Below are 19,554 nucleotides of genomic sequence, written 5' to 3' on the forward strand. Positions count from 1 at the left end.
CAATAACTATTGTTTCCTTATTAAATCCAGTTTTTCAATTAAGTGGGGACTCACTGATCCACAGTATGGCTGGGAGGTCCCATAGAGAATTTCTGAACTTTGTAGATTAGCAAAATACTATAATTAGAGAAAAAAATCATGACACAGATTCCAGGAGACTAGAGAAATGACTATCATTGTGTTCCTTTATTTTGATAACCGGCTTTAGTTTTTAATTATCAAAAATGCTTCATAATGGATAGTAAACATCTGTAAGCTTTTGTAAAAATAATGAAAGAATATAGACAAGGAATTAACTTTGTGAGCACCTACTAAGTCCTAGTACTCACTGTGCTGCTGTCTTGTTTGATCCTGACAATATATCTCATAATAATAGCCATTGTTATTGTCTTATGCACAGAAAAAGAAGAAAATTGAGTCCCCAAGAGGTTAAATGATCTCCGCCAGAGAGCACAGCTTATAGGTTGTGACAGATGTTTAGGTCTTTTTTTATATCATAACAAAAGCTTAATCATGTTTTAATTTCTGATTTTCATGTTAGTCTAAAGAGAATTATCTTCATTTTCAAATTGGTATTGTGAACACCATTGTTATAGACAAAATTGTCATTGCTGATCTGTGCTTCAATGACAACATCAAAATAAATCAAAACCAAGGTAAGAATATTTTCATGTGGCAGAATGTGAAAAGACCCACAATATTAAGCAATATGCAGTGTGCCATTTCCAGAGGGAGGAAGTCACAGCTTTCTTGTAACCAAGCATGGGTTACTCTAAAGATTTGATGGTGATGGCAAAAGCAGCTTGGCCAGTTCTTCTTACTATCTAGCATGACCCAAACCTGTGAGTGTGGTTTAGACTGCTTAAAATCACCAACAGGGTCTGTTGACTGATTCAGTTAGTGTCGTTGATGAAGTGCCTCCTCTCCACAAGGTATTGTGCAAGATGTTGTGGAGATACAGAGATGAGTGTAATATTCATTGAGCATCTACCCACATGCCAGACATCTGAACTACATAATGATATTTGATCTTTGTAGAATTTTGTGAGGTTGATATTTAGCTTAACTTAGAAAAAAGAAAATTGACAGCAAAAAAGTTGAGTAACATGTTCAAGGTCAATTAACTGCAAGTATGTGAACAGCACACTAAGGACTTTAATTGCTTACTATTTCATTTAATGTAGTTTGTACTCTACCATGATCCTGTCCTCATGAAATTTTCAGTCTAAGAAAAAGACAATATAAGATGATGACATAAGTATGTTATTTAAGTGATGCCTTAGTCATATTCACAATGCTATAACAAAATATCTGAGAATGGGTAATTAATAAATACTAGAAACATAATCCTCAAAATTCTGGATGGAAAGTTCAGGATCGAGGCACCAGCTGTTTCGATATCTGGTGAGGGCTGCTCTCTGCTTCTAAGATGGCTCCTTGTTGCTGCATCCTTTGGAGAGGGTGAATGCTGCATCTTTACAAAGCAGAAAGGATGGAAGGATGAATTCATGCCTCAAGCCTTTTTATAAAGCACTGATCCATGGCAGAGCCCTCATGACACAACTGCCCCATGAAAGCCCCACCTCTTCACACCATTGCATTGGAGATTAAGTTTTAACATTGATTTTGGAGGGGACACAGCATTTAAACCATAATAAGGTATACTTTAGGCTGGTACTATATACATTGATAACAAGGAAATATTTTTAGAATGCTTAGGACAAAATTCAGAACACAATGAATTCCAACTGAGAAATTGAAGAATGTTTTGAAGAAGAGCCTTTAAGGGTGATAGAGACAGATTGCTAAAGAAAGCAAGAGCAGAGTGAAGTAGATTGAAGAAACATGATACAAAACATAGACATGTCCTTAGGGGCTAGCCAAGGTCCACCACTGTGTGCAACAAGAGTTTTGAATTAATGTTGAAAGTTGGTAAAAAATATAGTTTAAAATAGAGAATGTGTGAAGGATCTCAAATGCCAGGATAAGGATTTTGAATACTTCTATATTTCCTGGGTGCTTGTTTAAGATTTTTAAGGAGGCTTGACTTGCATTTTTAAAAGATAACACTAGAGATATGAAAAACCTAGATTAGTGATTGGTGTTAGGGCTAACAGAAGACTGGAGCAGTCAAGGAAGAAGTGATAAGATCTAGGCCAGTGTAAGTAGGAATGACACCTGCAGGTTGGGGAAGTTTCTCTAAGGGAGATTTTACAAGTAGAATCTTGGAGATGTGTTCAATGTGAGTGGAGAAGGAGGAATCAAGAGGTATGTTAATGTTGCTAGGATCAATGATTGAGTAGTAGGAAGTATCAGAGAAAGCACAGATTGTTGGGAGATGGAAAACAAAATCAAGATCCCATTTTGTGCTTTCTAGGCCCTTTCAATAGCCCTTCTGATTGAATTAACTATAATTGTGATAATTATGTTTTAAAAATACAATATCCAGTGAGTAAAGGACGTTCCATTTTTAGGTCACCTCCTTAATAGCTCCTGAATCATTTGACAGAAGTGTATTATCAATGACAGTTTTTGAATGTCATCTTAACTGTGACTAGGTGGTTGTGGGACATCCTCTTTAGTGTTTTCTAAATGAATAGTGTATTTTCATTCCAGGTGGTGACCATCCATATCACTCCAGTGGATGACCAGCTTCCAAAAGAGGCTCCTGGGGTTTCTCGGCATTTGGTTGTCAAGGAAACGGAGGTGGCCTACATAACGAAGAAGCATCTACATTTCCTAGATACAGAATCTTATGATAGGGAGCTGCTCTACACAATAACCACTCCTCCCTGTTTCTCTTTCAATGACAGGTATATCTGAAAAGTCATCAAATGGTCTACTGGGATTGGAGAATCAAAAGTGTCCATATATAGTAGTACTATGATTCAATTGCTTTTTTGGCCGGTGTGAACTTATATCCAGTTCAGCATTTACTTTTGCCTCAAACTTGTATCATACCTCCCTTTTAAAGTCTTATTTCTTAGTAAGTGCTTGCATTGTTTTCAGCATAGGTAGCTTAAAATGGTCTTCAATTCCTATTTTCTAAAAATAATGTTGATTTTTCTTTTTTGTAAAATGTATTAAAGTCTTCATAACATTATTTTTTAGATATTACAGGCCATGAAATTATCATATTCTATGATCTCAATCCAGAAAAGTAGTATGAATATATTTTAGGCTGGTACTATATACATGGTAACAAGGAAAAATTTTAGAATGTTTAGGATAATGATTCCCTTTCATGATGGTAAAGCAAAAGCTTTCTGCAACCATGATGAGGGTGGAATTGGTGATACTGGACCTAAGGCTAGTAGCCCCCAACATAAGAAGGGAATATAAAGATGGAACACTTTATTTCTTTTCATGATAAGATCTTTTAGTTTTTGAAAATTTGGTATTAGCCATCTGACTTCACCTTTCTTAGCTGGAAAATTAGCTGATATATTCTTTCCTGTATTTCTCTTTAGATATTTGGATGCTGGGAAATTATTCATGGTGGACAGCATACCAAAGCTAACCAAAAATCCTACAGCCCTGGGGCTGAGGTCATTTACTCAGGTATGATGATTTGCTATAATATTGAACCACATGATGTATCCTCTGAGAAGATATGACATGCTTAGTGTCGCACCTGAGGATGTTGGCCCTTGTCATCTGCCACAAATGCTTGAGGTTTTCTATTCATTCCGCTTGAATATTTCTTCTAAGCATGTGACATCTATTTGAAAGTGCTTTATCAGGTTGGGTATGATTTTAGACTCTTGTCATAATTTAATACAGCTCCTCCTGCCTCTATTTTGCCAGTAACAAGGCTCTGATTTGGGGAACCCCCCCCCCACGCCTGAATTTTTATTTCACTAAATTCACTTCACTCATTATTTTTCCTCCATTAGTGTCCTAGGGCTGCCATGACAACATACCACCAATTGGCTGGTGTAAAGCTATGAGACTTATTTCCTCATAGCTTTGGATGCCACAGGTCTGAAATCACAATACTGGCAGGGTGGTGCTCCTTCTGAAACCCTCCAGGGCAATCTTTCCTTGCTTCTTTTTAACTTCTGGCAGTTGACCTGCAATCTTTGGTTCTCCTTGGCCTGGAGATGTGTCACTGTCATGCCTCTGTTATCACATGACTCCCTGTGTCTTTCTCTCCTCCTATTACAAGGATTAAGGGTCCACCCTACCCTGGGATGGCCCCATCTTATCTAATTACATACATAATGACACTATTTCCAAATAAGTTCACGTTTGGAGGTAGGAAGGGTTAGGGCTTCAGCATATCTGTTTTTTGGAAGGGTGATGAAGGGGGCACAATTCATTTCATAATACTTAACCACCTTCCAAAATCCTTCACTGCGTGTTCACCTGTGGACTCTACTCTGATGATCCTATGGGGGTCACAGTAATGGTGATGAGTGCTTAGGCAGCAAATACTTCTGTGGTTTGGAGCTAATTAGGCTTAATCTCCTCATAGTTAGAGGTTGTAAATGAGTATGTGAACCCCAGGTGGTAAGTACTTTTTTTTTTATTTCACAAATAAAAAAAAAAACAGGCCTAACACATTTAAGCAGCTGGGCCCATATCACACAATTACTAGAAGGCAGAGGTGTTTCATCCTACTATTTCACCCTAGTCTCCTTCCTTTTATAGAGTTGGCTGGCTTTAAGCACTAGACATTTTAATTTCTTTTTAATTTTTCTTCCTTATGTATAGAAAATGTGATTTATTACATAGAACTTTTGAGAATCTTTAAATTGGTGATGGTGGTATTTACAGTATTCAATATCAGTTAGCATGATGATTTTCTTGGACACAGATTTCTGATCCTTGCAAATCAGTACTCATATATCCATCTCAATTTGCTTTGCAGCATGCTGTGAACTATATGAAAGTGGCCTACATGCCACCCATGCAAGATATAGGCCCTCATCTCCGACATGTCCAGTTCACCTTTTCCATCAGTAACCAGCATGGTGGCACTCTGCATGGGATCTGCTTTAACATTACAATTCTCCCAGTGGACAATCAAGTTCCTGAGGTATGCACAATGTTTGATATGGAGGATGGAAGGAGGGAAAGAAAGAAAAGACAAACTTTTTAATTTTGCAGCTGCAGTATAGGAAAAAAAGCAGGGGGAGGGGACTCTTTTACCTCCTGTGGAACTTTCCATCCAAAAGGTAAGATTTTCTCATTGCTGGATTTGGCATTATTTTCAAAGCTTTATCAAAATCGCTTTCATTCCTTTTTCTTTCTGCTGAGCTTCGCATGTAGATCAGGGGAAGGGGATTAAATTATGGGTCTCTTAGCAACCAGAAGGGCTTATTTGCTCTCACCGCAGGCCAAGTATGCTGTTGTGTAATCCAAAGAGGCTCTTTAATTTTCCAAAATGAATTAAGATGGACCCTTTTGTTCTACTCTATCCCACTGCCCAATGTTTCTGTAAGTCTTGAAGGATTTGGGTCTTTCATTAAAACCCAACTGCAAAGGCAATGCTACCTTGTGGGTCTTCTCTGTGAGACTGTTTCATGCTGAGAGTTTTTCCTGTACCCTGTCCACTCTCTGCTGTCAGAATGCTATACTTAATTAGTGAAACTATTATTTGGTTTATTTCCCCCTACAAGTGGAAGGACAAAGGAGCGTTTCCCAAACCAGAGGGGCCCAGAGCCTATCCAAAACTGTTCCCTAAGGAGAGAGCTCACCCTTCCCAGGTACTGGCCTGAAATACAGCCAATCCTGCTGTTCTTTTTCCTGGTCTCTCCTCACCATCTGTACATGAGCCTGAGGTTGTAGAACAGAGGGCTTCTCTGAGGGGGGGGGGGATATTTGATATGCAAAAGTTTTCTGATGGATCTAAACTGTATTTTAAAATAAAATAAGTTGCAACATTTAAAAACAAAAAGATTTCCTATCAGTTCTGACTTGGGGTTCCTCTTGAACCTCTGGAAGCTCTAGCAATACTGAGCCTAATCACCAGCATCCCTACCAACTTACCATACTCACTTATATCACTGACCTGACTTCTCAGGTGGGTGAGCTTGCAATCTTTGATAGAAGGCTATGGAAGTGTCCAAACTCAGGAATCTAAACAAGCTCCATCCTTTAATAACTTCTCCCTCAGGGACCAGATCAAATTCCTTGTGATGAAAATGGTTTGGAATGTCTGTGGAGCTAATGTTATTAGAGTTTAATTGAAGTGCCCCTTTCTGTGTATGAGATATAGGCCCTGAAATAGCCTAGCATCTGAAGAAGCCAAAACTTTTTTCAGCATAATCATGGGGAAATAATCTTTTATGCAAAGGAATCCAGGCCTTTTGAAAGAGAAGGATGAGGTGTGGAGGAATATATAAAGGCCAAAGGGAAAAGCTACCTTTATTTGAAAGCAGAGAGAATAATTGGGAGGACTTGGGTCTAAAATGGCATAGTGCTTTCTCTCTTTTATATGTGGCACATGGATCAAATGACACAGAGCTTCAAAGAAAAAGGATATTAGAAATAAAATTAAAGTTGTAGTTTCAGTGGAACCAGCCACAGGAATGGGTCTCTGATATGAAAAACCACATAAAGGGCTGGGGTTGTGGCACTTGCCTTGCATGTGTGAGGCACTGGGTTCAATCATCAGCACCTCATAAAAATGAATAAATAAAATAAAGGTATTGTGTCCATCTACAACTTAAAAAATTAAAAAAAAAACACACCACATAAAGACAAGTTGAGTGATGATCATTGGGGGAAACTGATGCTAACTTGAAATCCCCAGCCTCTGAGAACTGGGCCTGAGAAGTTAATGATTAGTGAGGAGGGGGAAATTAGTCTCATGTTTTTATTTTTTTAAAGTCTTCTCTAAAAGAGAGATTTGAAAGATCATCTAACGTATAAATTATATTTTATGAAACATTGTCATCTTGAGATACTTATTTGTAACCTACTCAGGAAAGTGAGGCTGGAAATGCAGACCTGGGTCAAAGGTAATTCCCTGAGTGAGAGCTCCCTTTCTTCCTCCCACCACAGTGAAAATATAGGTTTGGTAAAATGAGACTCTTGGAAAGGTTGGGGTGGGGATGATTGTAGAGAGAAAAGTCTATCATTTTATGGTTTTTTTTTTTTTTTTTGCTGGTGATAAAATAGAAGACAGCCACCTCTATGGCACTCTCATAGTTTCCATGACCCTTTAGGACATCCTCTAGTGCCCCTGGTGCCGTGGAATGGAGCTCCGCCCAGCACTTTGGGCAGTGGCAGGCGGAGAGAGTGGACCCTGTAGCGGATTCCTCTGCTTCATCTTGCTTCTTTTCCATCTGCCTGGCTGTGTCTCTCCCTGCTCCTCCCTGCCTTTTACCAACTCTCTCCTTAGGGAACATTCTACTTTTGGGGAGTGGCAGCTGCTCTGAGGAGAGCAACTGCTCCCTAGGAGAACCCGGTGTCCTCAAATTGGCACGGCAGTCACCTCAGACCATCTGGGAGGGACCTTGGAGCCCATGATTTCACATCTCAAATTCGTCTTCTTGCTCTTGCTTCTGGGTAGTATTACCAATTTGAAAAAAAAATTAGGTTAAGCAAAGTTAACAGGTTTTCCTCCCCTAAGTGTCAAAGCCTTGAACATGCATATGTGCCTTATAAACCTCCAGGGTGAGGATATTGTCTGTGTTTTCTAGACTGATTTGATCATAGGACACTTCTTGCCCTCTCCCAGTGTGGTGATAAAATATTCTAAGCCATTCTAACTTGATTTTTTTTTTACTTACAAATGAATTATTAGTCAGTTGAGCCTTGGGTTTTTCCCTTATTTAAAGTTGTATTTATGGCTTTGATATTTAAGTCTAATGTTTAAATGAATCTATTTTCCATGGAATCTTAAATTTCCAATTTTAATTTCAAAATAACACAAAAGAAGCTTCAATATGTTTCACAAGTCTTTAAGAAGTTTTAGGGTACAAAAAGGAGATGGATTCTTTCCTTCAGGAGAATTTAGCACAGGTTTTGTCAATGTTGTAGACTGAGGTGGATATGTGTCAAACAATCTTTGAAATGGTCAGGATGAAAGTTATTATTTCCCTAAGTCAGCACTCTATATAGTCAACAATTTTCTGATTCTATGATACAGGCTCTGAGATAAATAAAATGTAGATACTTTCAGGTTTATAGATCTGTCTTGCTTCTTTGTGTACATCAACACTTGGAATTGGAAACATTTATAGTTAAATATATTTTTCATCCCAAAACTCCTGTTATGAATTTGTCCCTGAACCACACTCCTGAACATTTAGTAGACATATGAAGATGGTACTGGAAGCCTCATGGTGATCCAATGAGTTCTGTCTGCAGGGGTACCTCATGGAATAAGGCTTTGAATGTTTCTTCCTTCTTTCTAGGTATCCACCACCCCTCTGAGAGTGGCTGAGGGAGGCCAGTGCGTCATCAGCACAGAGCACATTCTGGTTTCTGATGTGGATACCATGTTGGACAATATCTACATTTCCCTGCAGGGGCTGCCTCTGCACGGAAGGCTGGAGTTGAATGGATTTCCTCTAGATGCTGGGGGCACATTTTCTTGGGGAGACCTTCACACCTTAAAAGTTAGGTTAGAAATGTAGTGTGTTCTTTATATAACTTAGCTCTCCATCTGGATCAGTTGTGAGACAGAGCAAGAAAAAAGAAATTCATCGAATTCTTTCAGGAATACCAATATGCCACTTACTAATTTCAATAGTTAAAAATTAGAAATGACAAATTTTTCATTTTCCTCCAGATAGTTTCTTTCCCTCTGGCTTACTGTAGCAGTGGGGATGACTTTATGGCTATGTGAACAACAAAAATTAATTACCATGAATATTAAATTTGCTACAACTGCACATATCACAAGAGGCAATAGAAACTAGATGAACAGAGACTGAAATCATCTGTGGGACTAATCTACATAATTGAACTCAGCTCTAGGAGCCAATTTCATACCCTAGACACTCTGGGACAGAGTTCTGTTGATCCATGTCTTTAGTGTAATCTTTAGTCCATTCTACTGGGGCAAGGATTTGCAGGTGAGCAAGTGGAGTAGTCTGGTAAGTAGGCCATGGAGTAGAACTTGGATAGAGAAAGCCTTACCTCATGGTCCTATAGTATCCTCACCTTAAGTCTTTCATTTCTTCTACCTAATGCAGTTCTGCAAGAAACTTTTCTACACACTGTAGAAAAACATCTTTTCTGGAAAACAACATAAACTACTTAAAAACAATAGCTAGATGAACAGACTGATTTCTCACTTATAAACACCAGTTATAAGTGGAAACTTTGGCCCTTTTGATAACATATAGGAGGAAGTATTAGACATCAAAAACTTAGCTTCGTACTTTGAATAGAAAGTTGATTAGGAACTAAGATTTGTGCACAAGTAGATTGGTTTAATTTTGATAATTCAGTTATAGCTTGATTAATAATTTCCAATTTTTTATTTCCTTTCTACTATAGTTTTCCTTATTTTTTTTTATTTTCTTATTTTTGAGATCTTAGCTCTTAGCTACGTGTTAGAAAGAGACTTTGGTTAGACAGTTCTTACTAGGGAGTGAATGATGGATCGAAAAATAAAAGTTCCATTGTTTTCCAGAACTATAGGGTCAAGTACTCTGCAAGAGATTTGCAATCAATGTTTTATTTGTTTATTTAATCTTCATAGTAATAAAACCTGACAAGGTGGATAGTTCTGTTCTCCTAGTTGAAGAACTAAGTACAAAGAGGTTAAGGAGTTTGTCCAAGGTCACTGAGCTGATATGTGGAGGAAGCAGGTTTTCAAAGATCTGCTTTACTCCACAGCCTTGACTTAGGATGTGTGCTCTTGGGTCCACTTGACCCTTTGGGGGAGTTTTAGCATAGGAACATACTATTAGCACATTATCACTTGTAAATATATTTTTGATAAAAATAGCAGGGAGCATGGCAAAATAAACCACAGAAGGTAGTGTGTGGAAGGAACAAAGTAGTAGGGATGAGGACCTTCCCACACCTGAGTTCATATCCACCCTATTGGTGAAACTAGTTCTGAGTAAAGTATAGCCCTATTTTTTTCCATAGATGAATATCATATAGGTTCTATATACTATACTAATTTTAATGCAATTTTAATTTTAAATTCTTGGGACTTATTTCCATTCCTTAGTATCTCAAACAGATCATTAATATGTTAAAAAAATTGGCTCAAATAAATCCAACAGCTATTTAGAATTTACTTGGGCATCCCCACCGTGGACTGGGGAGTGTATGGAAAGCCAAGAATAGCCAAGAATTCTAAGGAGCAAAATTAGCCCTTCAAGATTTTGGCTGAGTCTTCAAGGAATATAGGGCCAAGCCTAGACCAGGGAAAGGTATTTTTAAATCTGGGAGAGAGGTGAAATTCTTTATGGGTTGAGAGGAGGAAAGCTTGTAAATGGAAGAGGGGGGCATGGAGGGAGGCAATACAGAACTCAGGGATCAGGGTTTTAGAGAAGAGCTGAGTAGATCCTGAACACTGGCAGAAAGATTAGCCTTGAAGGTGGGTTAGGAGTCACCAGTTCCACATAGTGTCCCACTTTTCCCTGTCTATGCTCATTCTCAGGGTCTCTCTCTGGCCCCAACCAGTGTATTCTGCAAGTAGGCAGAGCTACAACAAAATGTTTTTTGTTGTCACAGTGGCAACGGAAGGACCACTTTTTGATTTGGGGATGAATATAAATTATCAATGCATATAACAGACTCTCCTAAGGTAGAGCGATTTTATGTTGACAGGTACTTGAGTGGTTAAAAATGTGACTTCATGATTATGCTGTTTTTTTCTTATTTATTTATTTAATGAACACATGACACAAGAAGAGCTCTTGTATCATGCATCTCAATTTAGTCTAACAAACAGTGTTCTTGAGAGACTAGTTACAAATATTGTCCTCATAGGTATCAACATGATGGATCTGAGGTTCTTCAGGATGACATATGTTTGGAGGTCACAGATGGCACAAATTCAGCAGAATTTGTTTTACACGTTGAGGTGGGTAGAATGTTTCTTCCCTGAGTCATATAAAAATAAAATGTCTATTTTGAAAATCTCTCTGAGTCCCTAATATAACTTAAGTCCCAAAGCGAGAGGATGCCTCCTTATGTCTTTGTATATCTTGAGCCAGGCACATGGTTACACTGATAGGTTGGACATACTATTCTCTCCCCAATCCATTTAGAGCAGAAATATTCTGACTTAAAACACAGATATTTAATTTAAAAAGTAATAGCTACTCTGGAGGCTCAAACTGGAGGATTATAAGTTCAAGGGCAGCCTAGGCAACTTAATGAGACCCTGTCTCAAAATTTTAAAAAAGTTGGGATATAGTGATAGAGCACCCCTGAGTCCAATCCCCAGTAAGAATCCCCCCCCCAAAATAAGGGGTTTCATGTATAAATTATTTACAATGATTTTGAACACTAACACTCAGAAATGTTTATTTAGCAGCTCAGCAGGTTAGGCTGGCATCTCTGGGGGTTCCTGGCCTATGGAAGAAGCCATGTGTGTAGGTTTGTGGTGTTCTTTTGTGAATTTCTGCACCATGTAGCCCTGGTAGAAGGTCTGTTTGATGTCATGTTTCTTCTACCTTTTAACAAATGAAGAAAAAATATGTTCATATGCCCAAAGGACTTCTAAGGACTCTGGAATTTCTCTATTGAGTGGTTACCCAAGTTCATGAGCACAAATCATAATATTTGTGGTTATTTATAACTAGTGACCAAGAAAGGTCTGCAGAAAAACTTGCCACATTCCCTGAAGAGCCACTAATTATTCTCACTGTGCTAAATTCTGTCTCTTTTGGTTTGAATATTGTCCAGATTTTTGTGATAGACACTTATTATTAGTGGTAACAATGTGTTTATAATATATTTTGTAGTTGTTATTAAGAAATAATGTTTACATGTGTGTATTGTTTTATGAAGCAGATAGGGAATCAATTATTCCCATTTTATAGATAAGGACACTAAGGCCCAAGAAAGTTTTGACAACCTGCCCAAAGTCATATACCTGACAGTATAATGTGGTCTGGCATCTCTACACACTGGTAGCTAGGCCAGTGTTCTTCCTTCTTGCCATGCCATACTTCTACCTTGCCAGGTGACTAATGCCAGCCGGTCCGAGTACCATTTTGTGCCAGGCACAGTGTGGATCATCTTCCTCATGCTCCTCTTAATGGCCTTGGAGGTCTTGATGAAAAGCTGTACATTATTTCAGCTTAAAAAAAAATATTTTCTTTGTTGGCAGATTTTTATGTGTGGAGAAATCTCTTCTAAAATTTTGCTTTTGTTTATCCTGAAAAGTAAATTTCAAGGGAAAGGCCCCAACCTTATCTTTCATTCATGACTTTATTATTACTGGTAATAGGTAGAGAAATTTGGGAAAAGAATATATTTATTGATACTTTTAAAATAAAAGGGCATGGTCTTTGAAAGCCAGGGACACAATGTTTGTGCTTGTGATTTTACCAAAAAGGGATATTCTTTTTTAAAAAAATACAGGGCCTCACACATTTTTAAATATTTATTTATATGGGGTGCTAAGAATTGAACCCAGTGCCTAACACATGCCAGGCAAGCACTCCACCACTGAGCCACAACCCCAGTCCCAGGAATATTCTTAATTGTTTCTTCTTTAAATTTTATTATCCATTTGAATTAATTGGTGAAATTCCCTAGACAGAGTCAAGAACAATAATAGAGATCTTTACTGAATTTGCACAGAAAACTTGAAAAAAGATACTTTTTCCTTAATAAGACAACAGAAAAATAGAGAATATTGTATGCTTTTTTAAAAAAACGTTTGATTAAATAACTAAGTTAGGGGTTCTATCAATCCATGTTGCTACCCATAAAGGAAAGTGTCAATAATTTCATATGTTTCATGTGTGTTTGTTCACAGATGTTAGCCTGTTTAAATAGTAGGGTTCTCAGGGTATAGATACAAAGTTATATTCATTTATTCAGCCAATGTTTTATAAGTGCCTTTTTTTATGCTGTATCTTCTATACTTGAAATACAATGACCAAGGCAGACAAACAGGGACCTTATTCTTCTAGAGGTTACAGACCAGGGGTAAAGACAGACATTGAACAGACCATCACCCAAATAATGAATTGATTTTTATATGTGTTCTATAAATAAGTAGGGGAACTAAGTAATAGAAGCTCCTAAATTAGCCCAAATCAAGGAGGGCTTCCCTGGGGAATTCACAGGGAACATAAAGCAGGAATTAGCGAAGAGTTAGGGACAGGGCATGCTGGGCAGAGGCAGGAGATGCTGCACAGGCACCCGATGGGGATGGCGAGGAAGGTGTGCTGGGGTGAAAAGGGAGGGAGGTGGCCAGCACATCTCAGAGCATGGATAAGCCAGTGACTCCCAGGAGGAGCACTGGGAAGCCAATGAAGGTCCCAACAAGGCAGCAGCTTGAAATGGACATTTAAAACAGACCCCTTTGGCCACAGTGCAGAGGGAGGAAATGTAAAGTTGAGCAGACTCATGGGCCAACCCGACAAGATAAACCTTGCAGCCCACCCCAGGTTGTGGTTATGGATTCCGAGGAGAAGTGCTCTTTGTTCCCTTTAAAAGACCCGTCTTTTAAAATTTCAGTGTGGTCTTTTCAAAGCCAGAGAGCCAGTGTGATCCCATGTTGTTTCTCCTTCCTTTCATCTTGGAGCTTTGTTTTCTTGAGTGAGAGAAAAGCATTTTTTTTTTTTCAAGTTGAAACCTGGCTAATGGAGTTTCACATGTAATGCAAACCATTTGAAATGCAGCTGCGGCTTATTGTGAACCCAACTTCATGGGTGGCAGGGAATTGAGGGTGGAGAAAAGCTTTGTAGTCACCAGATAATGCAAAATAAAAATAACCTGGACACTGTGAATGTACAACCACCACACCACAAGGACCAGAATTCCTCAGGAATATGTGTGACTTTGACAAAGAAGGAAGGATAGAGGCTTTGATGAGGAATGTTGTATATCACATTTATGTTTTGTCTGTTTAGAAGGAGATAGAGTTTTGAGTCCCAAACCATAAACGTATTTCTTCCATTTCTCCCTAAAATGCCTCTCATGTGGAGTATTCCTTGCAAGATGGTACATAGGGGGAAGTTAAAAACAGGCTGCTTGGCCAAATTCCATGGCTATTGTTTCATGTGTCTGGAAGATCGAAAATCCCTGTCATTGTGACTTTGAGCTAGGAGTTGCCAGTTGGGCAATTTGTCATTTCTTTCTTTTTCTTGAAAGCATGTTTTTTTTTCCCTGCTCAGGTGTTTCCTATAAATGATGAGCCACCGATCCTGAAGGCTGACCTCATCCCCATGATGCATTGCTCAGAGGGTGGAGAGGTGGTCATCACCCCTGAACACATTTTTGCTACTGATATGGACAGTGATGACTTGAAACTGATGGTTATGATTGCCCGAGAGCCTCAGCACGGGGTGGTGTGGAAGGCTGGTGTTCAAGTAGACCAGTTCTCTCAGGGAGATATTATCTCAGGGGTTGTGACATACAAACACACAGGTAAGTGACGGCCTTGTGACTAGTGAGGAAACACAAGCCATATGAGAGCCTTATTCCACTTGCTGTAGCTCTGATAATCTAACAGTCTTAATGCTGGCTTCAATTTTAAAAAATAGAGTAAAAGATGCAGCTGCAGCCTGCACCACACTTCTCGATTACAGTTACCATATTTAGGAGTGTTTTTGATCTCGTATTATAGTTAATTTTGAAGGGTTGAGAAAAGCAGGTGTCACTTGCTGCTGTTCTTTTTTTTTTTTTTTTGGTACCAAGAATTTAACCCAATGGTACTTAATCACTGAGCCACATTCCTAGCTCCTTTTTATAATTTATTTTGAGACAGAATCTTGCTGAGTTGCTTAGGACCTCACTAAGTTGCTGCAACTGGCTTTGAACTCATGATCCGCCTGTCTCAGCCTCCTGAGCCATTGAGATTGTAGGCATGTGCCACGGTGCCCAGCTTGCTGCTGTTCTTGATGCTACCACATATGCCTACTTTTTGGGTCAACTCAAGGATTTAAATTGGTCACTTCAGCTTATGAATCCCTAAATCATAATAGAAATTCTTGAAGTAAACTTCCTAAATTAATGATATGATGAATTTTAAAAGTTTACTACTGATGACCAGCTAACTCCTAAGAAGTAACTAGTCAGCTTTTTAAGTTCCTGAGAAGCAAAGATGATCTCTTACACTTTGTGGGACTTGCTCACAGTACCTGTTAGCATGAATACAGTTTAAATCTTCAGGAAGTGCTTGTTTATAGGCACTGCGCTTACATTCTGGCATCACATTATGTTGTTTCCTGGGTGACACTTATTCCTTATATAAACTGTTAAACTAAAAAAAATATTAATTCAGCATCTGATATCTGCAAGGACATCACCAAGCCCCATGGGGCTACAGCGGACTGTAAATCCAGATCCTGCCATGCAGGACGATTCACTCAAGCAGGCAGACAAAATCCTTACAGATGACAGAATGACAAATCTGCCCATCATGACATCACCTCCCCTCTACTCTTCTGAGGTCTGAGTTAGGGGCATTTCCTCAGTAATAATACCATATATTTCCTCTTACTGGAATTAATTGCACACTATTTCAATTTCCTGTTTACTCATCGATATGTCTCTTTTAACTGAAAATTCCATAGTGGAAGTATAATTGGGTGTATAAGGCCAGCTGAGTAGTATAGGCTGTAAGAGCTTTCAGAATCCAATTAAGTTTCTTATTTGAAATGACGTAGAGAAAATTCAATTAGTGAGGTGGAGAGGGGGCTCAAGGAGAAATGATTGAGATTGCGAAGGATTAATTTGGAAATGGTAGAAAACACTTTGAAATAATATGTTTTCATATGTATCTTGGAAAACAGCAATTTATCAGGATACCAGTTGTCTCAAGGATAATTAATGAACATGGGACATTTTATTCATGCTGCCAAACATCTTTTTTCTTTAAATGGTATCTCCCTCTTATCTGCATGTAAACTTAGGAAAGGTTTCACTGGTTATTTCCTTGTTTGGGGAGCATAGTGCACTTGCTTGATATCTCTTAAGAGTTCACAACTACATACTTCTTATATGTTTCCTCAGTAGATCTCAAATCACCTAGCAGGACAGGGATTCAAAGACTAGTGGTTGTTGTTTGTTATATAATTTCAACACCTTTGGCAGGATCATAAAGCACAGATGAATTAGGGTGACATGGGTTACATTTTCTTCCACTACCTCATTCCAAGTGCTAACCAGCGGGTATTCAAGTGTCTAAATCTCTTCTAGTGTAATGGCCATGCAAGGAATTGTTAGCTAATGAGACCTAGAAAGATATTGGGCTAAATTAGTTTAAAAAGATTTTCTTTTGTTATAACATTAGGAGAAATACTAGAGTCAAAGGACAATTTGATATTGTAATATTCACTCGTTTATTCAATAGGTAGTTACTTAACACTGTGATAGAATCAATGGAAAGAATCCCAGTCTGGTTAGTATCTGAAGTAAATTTTCTGACTCCACTATTGCTTCTATATGTTGATTATAAAACTACCCATGAATAATTTTACTAGCATTATTTATTTGCTTTCTGTAATTATAAAAATAATGCTTGTTCATTGCAGAAAACTCAAAAAGAATTGAAAAATGTAATTAAGTTTCAAATAACACTGTATTATACCTCTCAAAGATAGTCACTGTTAACATTAAAGTATTACAGTATTTAATTTTTTTAGGTGTTAATTTTTGTTTAGTTACAATCATAATATATATGCACTTTTATTAGTTACTTTTTTCATTTAGATTATCATCTAAAATGTTTATCCAAATATCTATTAATGATATTATTGTTGTAAATGTCTTAGTAATTGAATAGTATTTTACTATAAAGGTACAAAATTAATTTCCTAATGTTAAAAATGGGGTCATTCAAAAATTTTCTTTTACATAATGCTAATATAATAACACTATGATTGACATTTTAAGTGTAAATCATGTCCTTAGACTATATTCATTCCAAGTAAAGTGTTCTCCCATCTATACTGTAGCCTTTTTAGTGATTTAATGCTCAGCCTACTTTTCCAGCTATTACTATAGATATATCCTATGCTTCTATCATAGAGAAATGGCAGTTACTGAATGTGCTATGTTTGCCTTTTTTTCTTTTGTAAACTTTCGTCTCTTCTTCTCTCCTGCCTCCCAGTTCCCTGCCTTATCTGCCTGACAGGATTTTACTTACCCTTTAACACACAGTGCAAAGCCAGTGAAGCCATCCTGAAAGATTTTTTCTTTTTTCTTAAATTTTTAAAATTCTAATTTGTTATGTATGACAGCAGAATGCATTACAATTCATATTACACATATAGAGCATAGTTTTTCATATCTCTGGTTGTACATAAAGTAGAGTCACACCATTCATGTCGTCATACATGTACTTAGGGTAATGATGTCCATCTCATTCCACTGTCTTACCTACCCCTGTGCCCCCCTCCCTTTCCCTCCCTCCCCTTTGCTCTATCTAGAGTTCATCTAATCCTCCCATGCTCCCCACCAACCCCATTAGGAATCAGCATCCTTATATCAGAGAAAACATTTGGCATTTGGTTTTTTGGGATTGGCTAACTTCATTTAGCATTATATTCTCCAACTCCATCCATTTACCTGCAAATGCCATGATTTTATTCTTTTTTAATGCTGAATAGTATTTCATTGTGTACATATACCACATTTTTATTATCTATTCATCTACTGAAGGGCATCTAAGTTGGTCCCACAGTTTAGCTATTGTGAATTGTGCTGTTATAAACATTAATGTGGCTATGTCCCTGTAGTATGCTGTTTTTAAGTCCTTTGGGTAGAGACGGAGGAGTGGAATAGCTGGGTCAAATGGTGGTTCCATTCCCAGTTTTCCAAGGAATCTCCATACTGCTTTCCATATTGGCTGCACCAATTTGCAGTCCCACCAGCAATGTATGAGTGTGCCTTTTCCCCAACACTTATTGTTGTTTGTATTCTTAATAGCTGCCATTCTGATTGAAGTGAGATGAAATCTTAAGAGTAGTTTTGATTTGCATTTCTCCAATTGCTAGAGATATTGAACATTTTTTATATATATTTGTTGATTGATTATATCTCATCTTCTGTGAAGTGTCTGTTCAATTCCTTGGCCCATTTATTGATTTTTTTTTTTTTTTTTTTGGTGTTAAGATTTTTGAGTTCTTTATATATCCTAGAGACAAGTGCTCTACCTGATGTGCATGTGGTAAAAATTTGCTCCTAAAATGTAGGCTCTCTATTCACTTCATTGATTGTTTCTTTTGCTGAGAAGAAGCTTTTTAGTTTGAATCCATCCCATTTATTGATTCTGGATTTTGATTCCTGTGCTATAGGAGTCTTATTAAGGAAGTCAGGGCCTAATCCGACATGATGGAGATTTGGGCCTGCTTTTTCTTCTATTAGGTACAGTGTCTCTGGTTTAATTCCTAGGTCCTTGATCCACGTTGAGATGAGTTTTGTCCATGGTGAGAGATAGGGGCCTAAAGATTTTTTTCTACTGGCATATATGCCTTGGCCCAGGCCATTGTCAGCCAACACTCTCATTTCCTTTCAGCATCTTGCACATTACAGGGCTGATACACAATTGTCACTAGCTATCTCAGGAGGTTAGTTTCAGGACCCCCATAGAGAGAAAGTCCCTGGATGCTCAAGTCCTTTATGAAATGGCCTACTGTGTGCCCCATAACCTATACAATCCTCTCATATACTTTAAATCATCTCTAGATTCCTTAAAATACTAATGCTATGTAAATAGTTGTTATACCATATTGTTTAGGGAATAATGACAAGAAAAATATCTATATATTCAGTCCAGATGCAATATTTTTGTAAGTATCTTTGACCTGCAATTGATTGAATTCATGGATTTGGAAGGTGTGTATAAAGGCCTACTGTATACAAAATTGCCACTTCATAGATAAGAAATTATTTTATTGCATCAATTTGGTGTGGCTCAAACTAATGCATAAATCTATGAAATCTTGATCACACTGTTTGCTTCTCTACCTTTAGACTGTGTCCAACACATAGTGGGTCTTTTGACATTTCACATTCTTTTAAAATACCTTTGATAGTTGTGATATGTCCACCTTTTTCTCTGATGGGGTATCCAGTATACAAATCATCCCACAGTGGTCCTTAAATAGATATTTATTGACTAAATAACTGATGAATCAATGTTTTTAGGACAATTTGCTTTTTTTTTTTTTTTTTTATCGTTATAAACAGGTGAGAGGCCTCTTACTGTTGACACTCCCAGAGTTGAAGACTGATCATTTCTAACTCTCAGAACTCAACTCTGTTTTTTCCAATTTTTCATACTTTAATCATCTGGTTGCTTAATGATATCATCTGTAGGTTTTTCGTGTCTTTTTTTTTTTTTTTTTTTTTTTAAACTGGGAAAATAATCCCAAGCACAGGACTCTGCCAATTTGGATAGTGTGAATGGTGAGAAGATATGACATTTCTTTTTTTGTTTTTTAA

At 37.7% G+C, this 19,554-nt stretch overlaps 1 protein-coding gene across 1 annotated transcript in view; it reads left to right on the plus strand.

Moving 5' to 3' along the window:
• Frem1 (FRAS1 related extracellular matrix 1) overlaps window positions 1–19,554 on the plus strand; it is a 124,506-nt gene that overhangs the window by 38,116 nt on the left and 66,836 nt on the right. Inside the window, exons 10-15 of the mRNA XM_076843420.2 lie at window positions 2,617–2,813; window positions 3,471–3,561; window positions 4,874–5,041; window positions 8,370–8,578; window positions 10,912–11,005; window positions 14,280–14,532. Of these exons, the coding sequence (XP_076699535.2) occupies window positions 2,617–2,813; window positions 3,471–3,561; window positions 4,874–5,041; window positions 8,370–8,578; window positions 10,912–11,005; window positions 14,280–14,532 (1,012 nt within the window). The remainder of the gene's footprint in view (window positions 1–2,616; window positions 2,814–3,470; window positions 3,562–4,873; window positions 5,042–8,369; window positions 8,579–10,911; window positions 11,006–14,279; window positions 14,533–19,554) is intronic.

This window comes from Callospermophilus lateralis, chromosome 2 (assembly GCF_048772815.1).
Source record: "Callospermophilus lateralis isolate mCalLat2 chromosome 2, mCalLat2.hap1, whole genome shotgun sequence".
NCBI lineage: Eukaryota > Metazoa > Chordata > Mammalia > Rodentia > Sciuridae > Callospermophilus > Callospermophilus lateralis.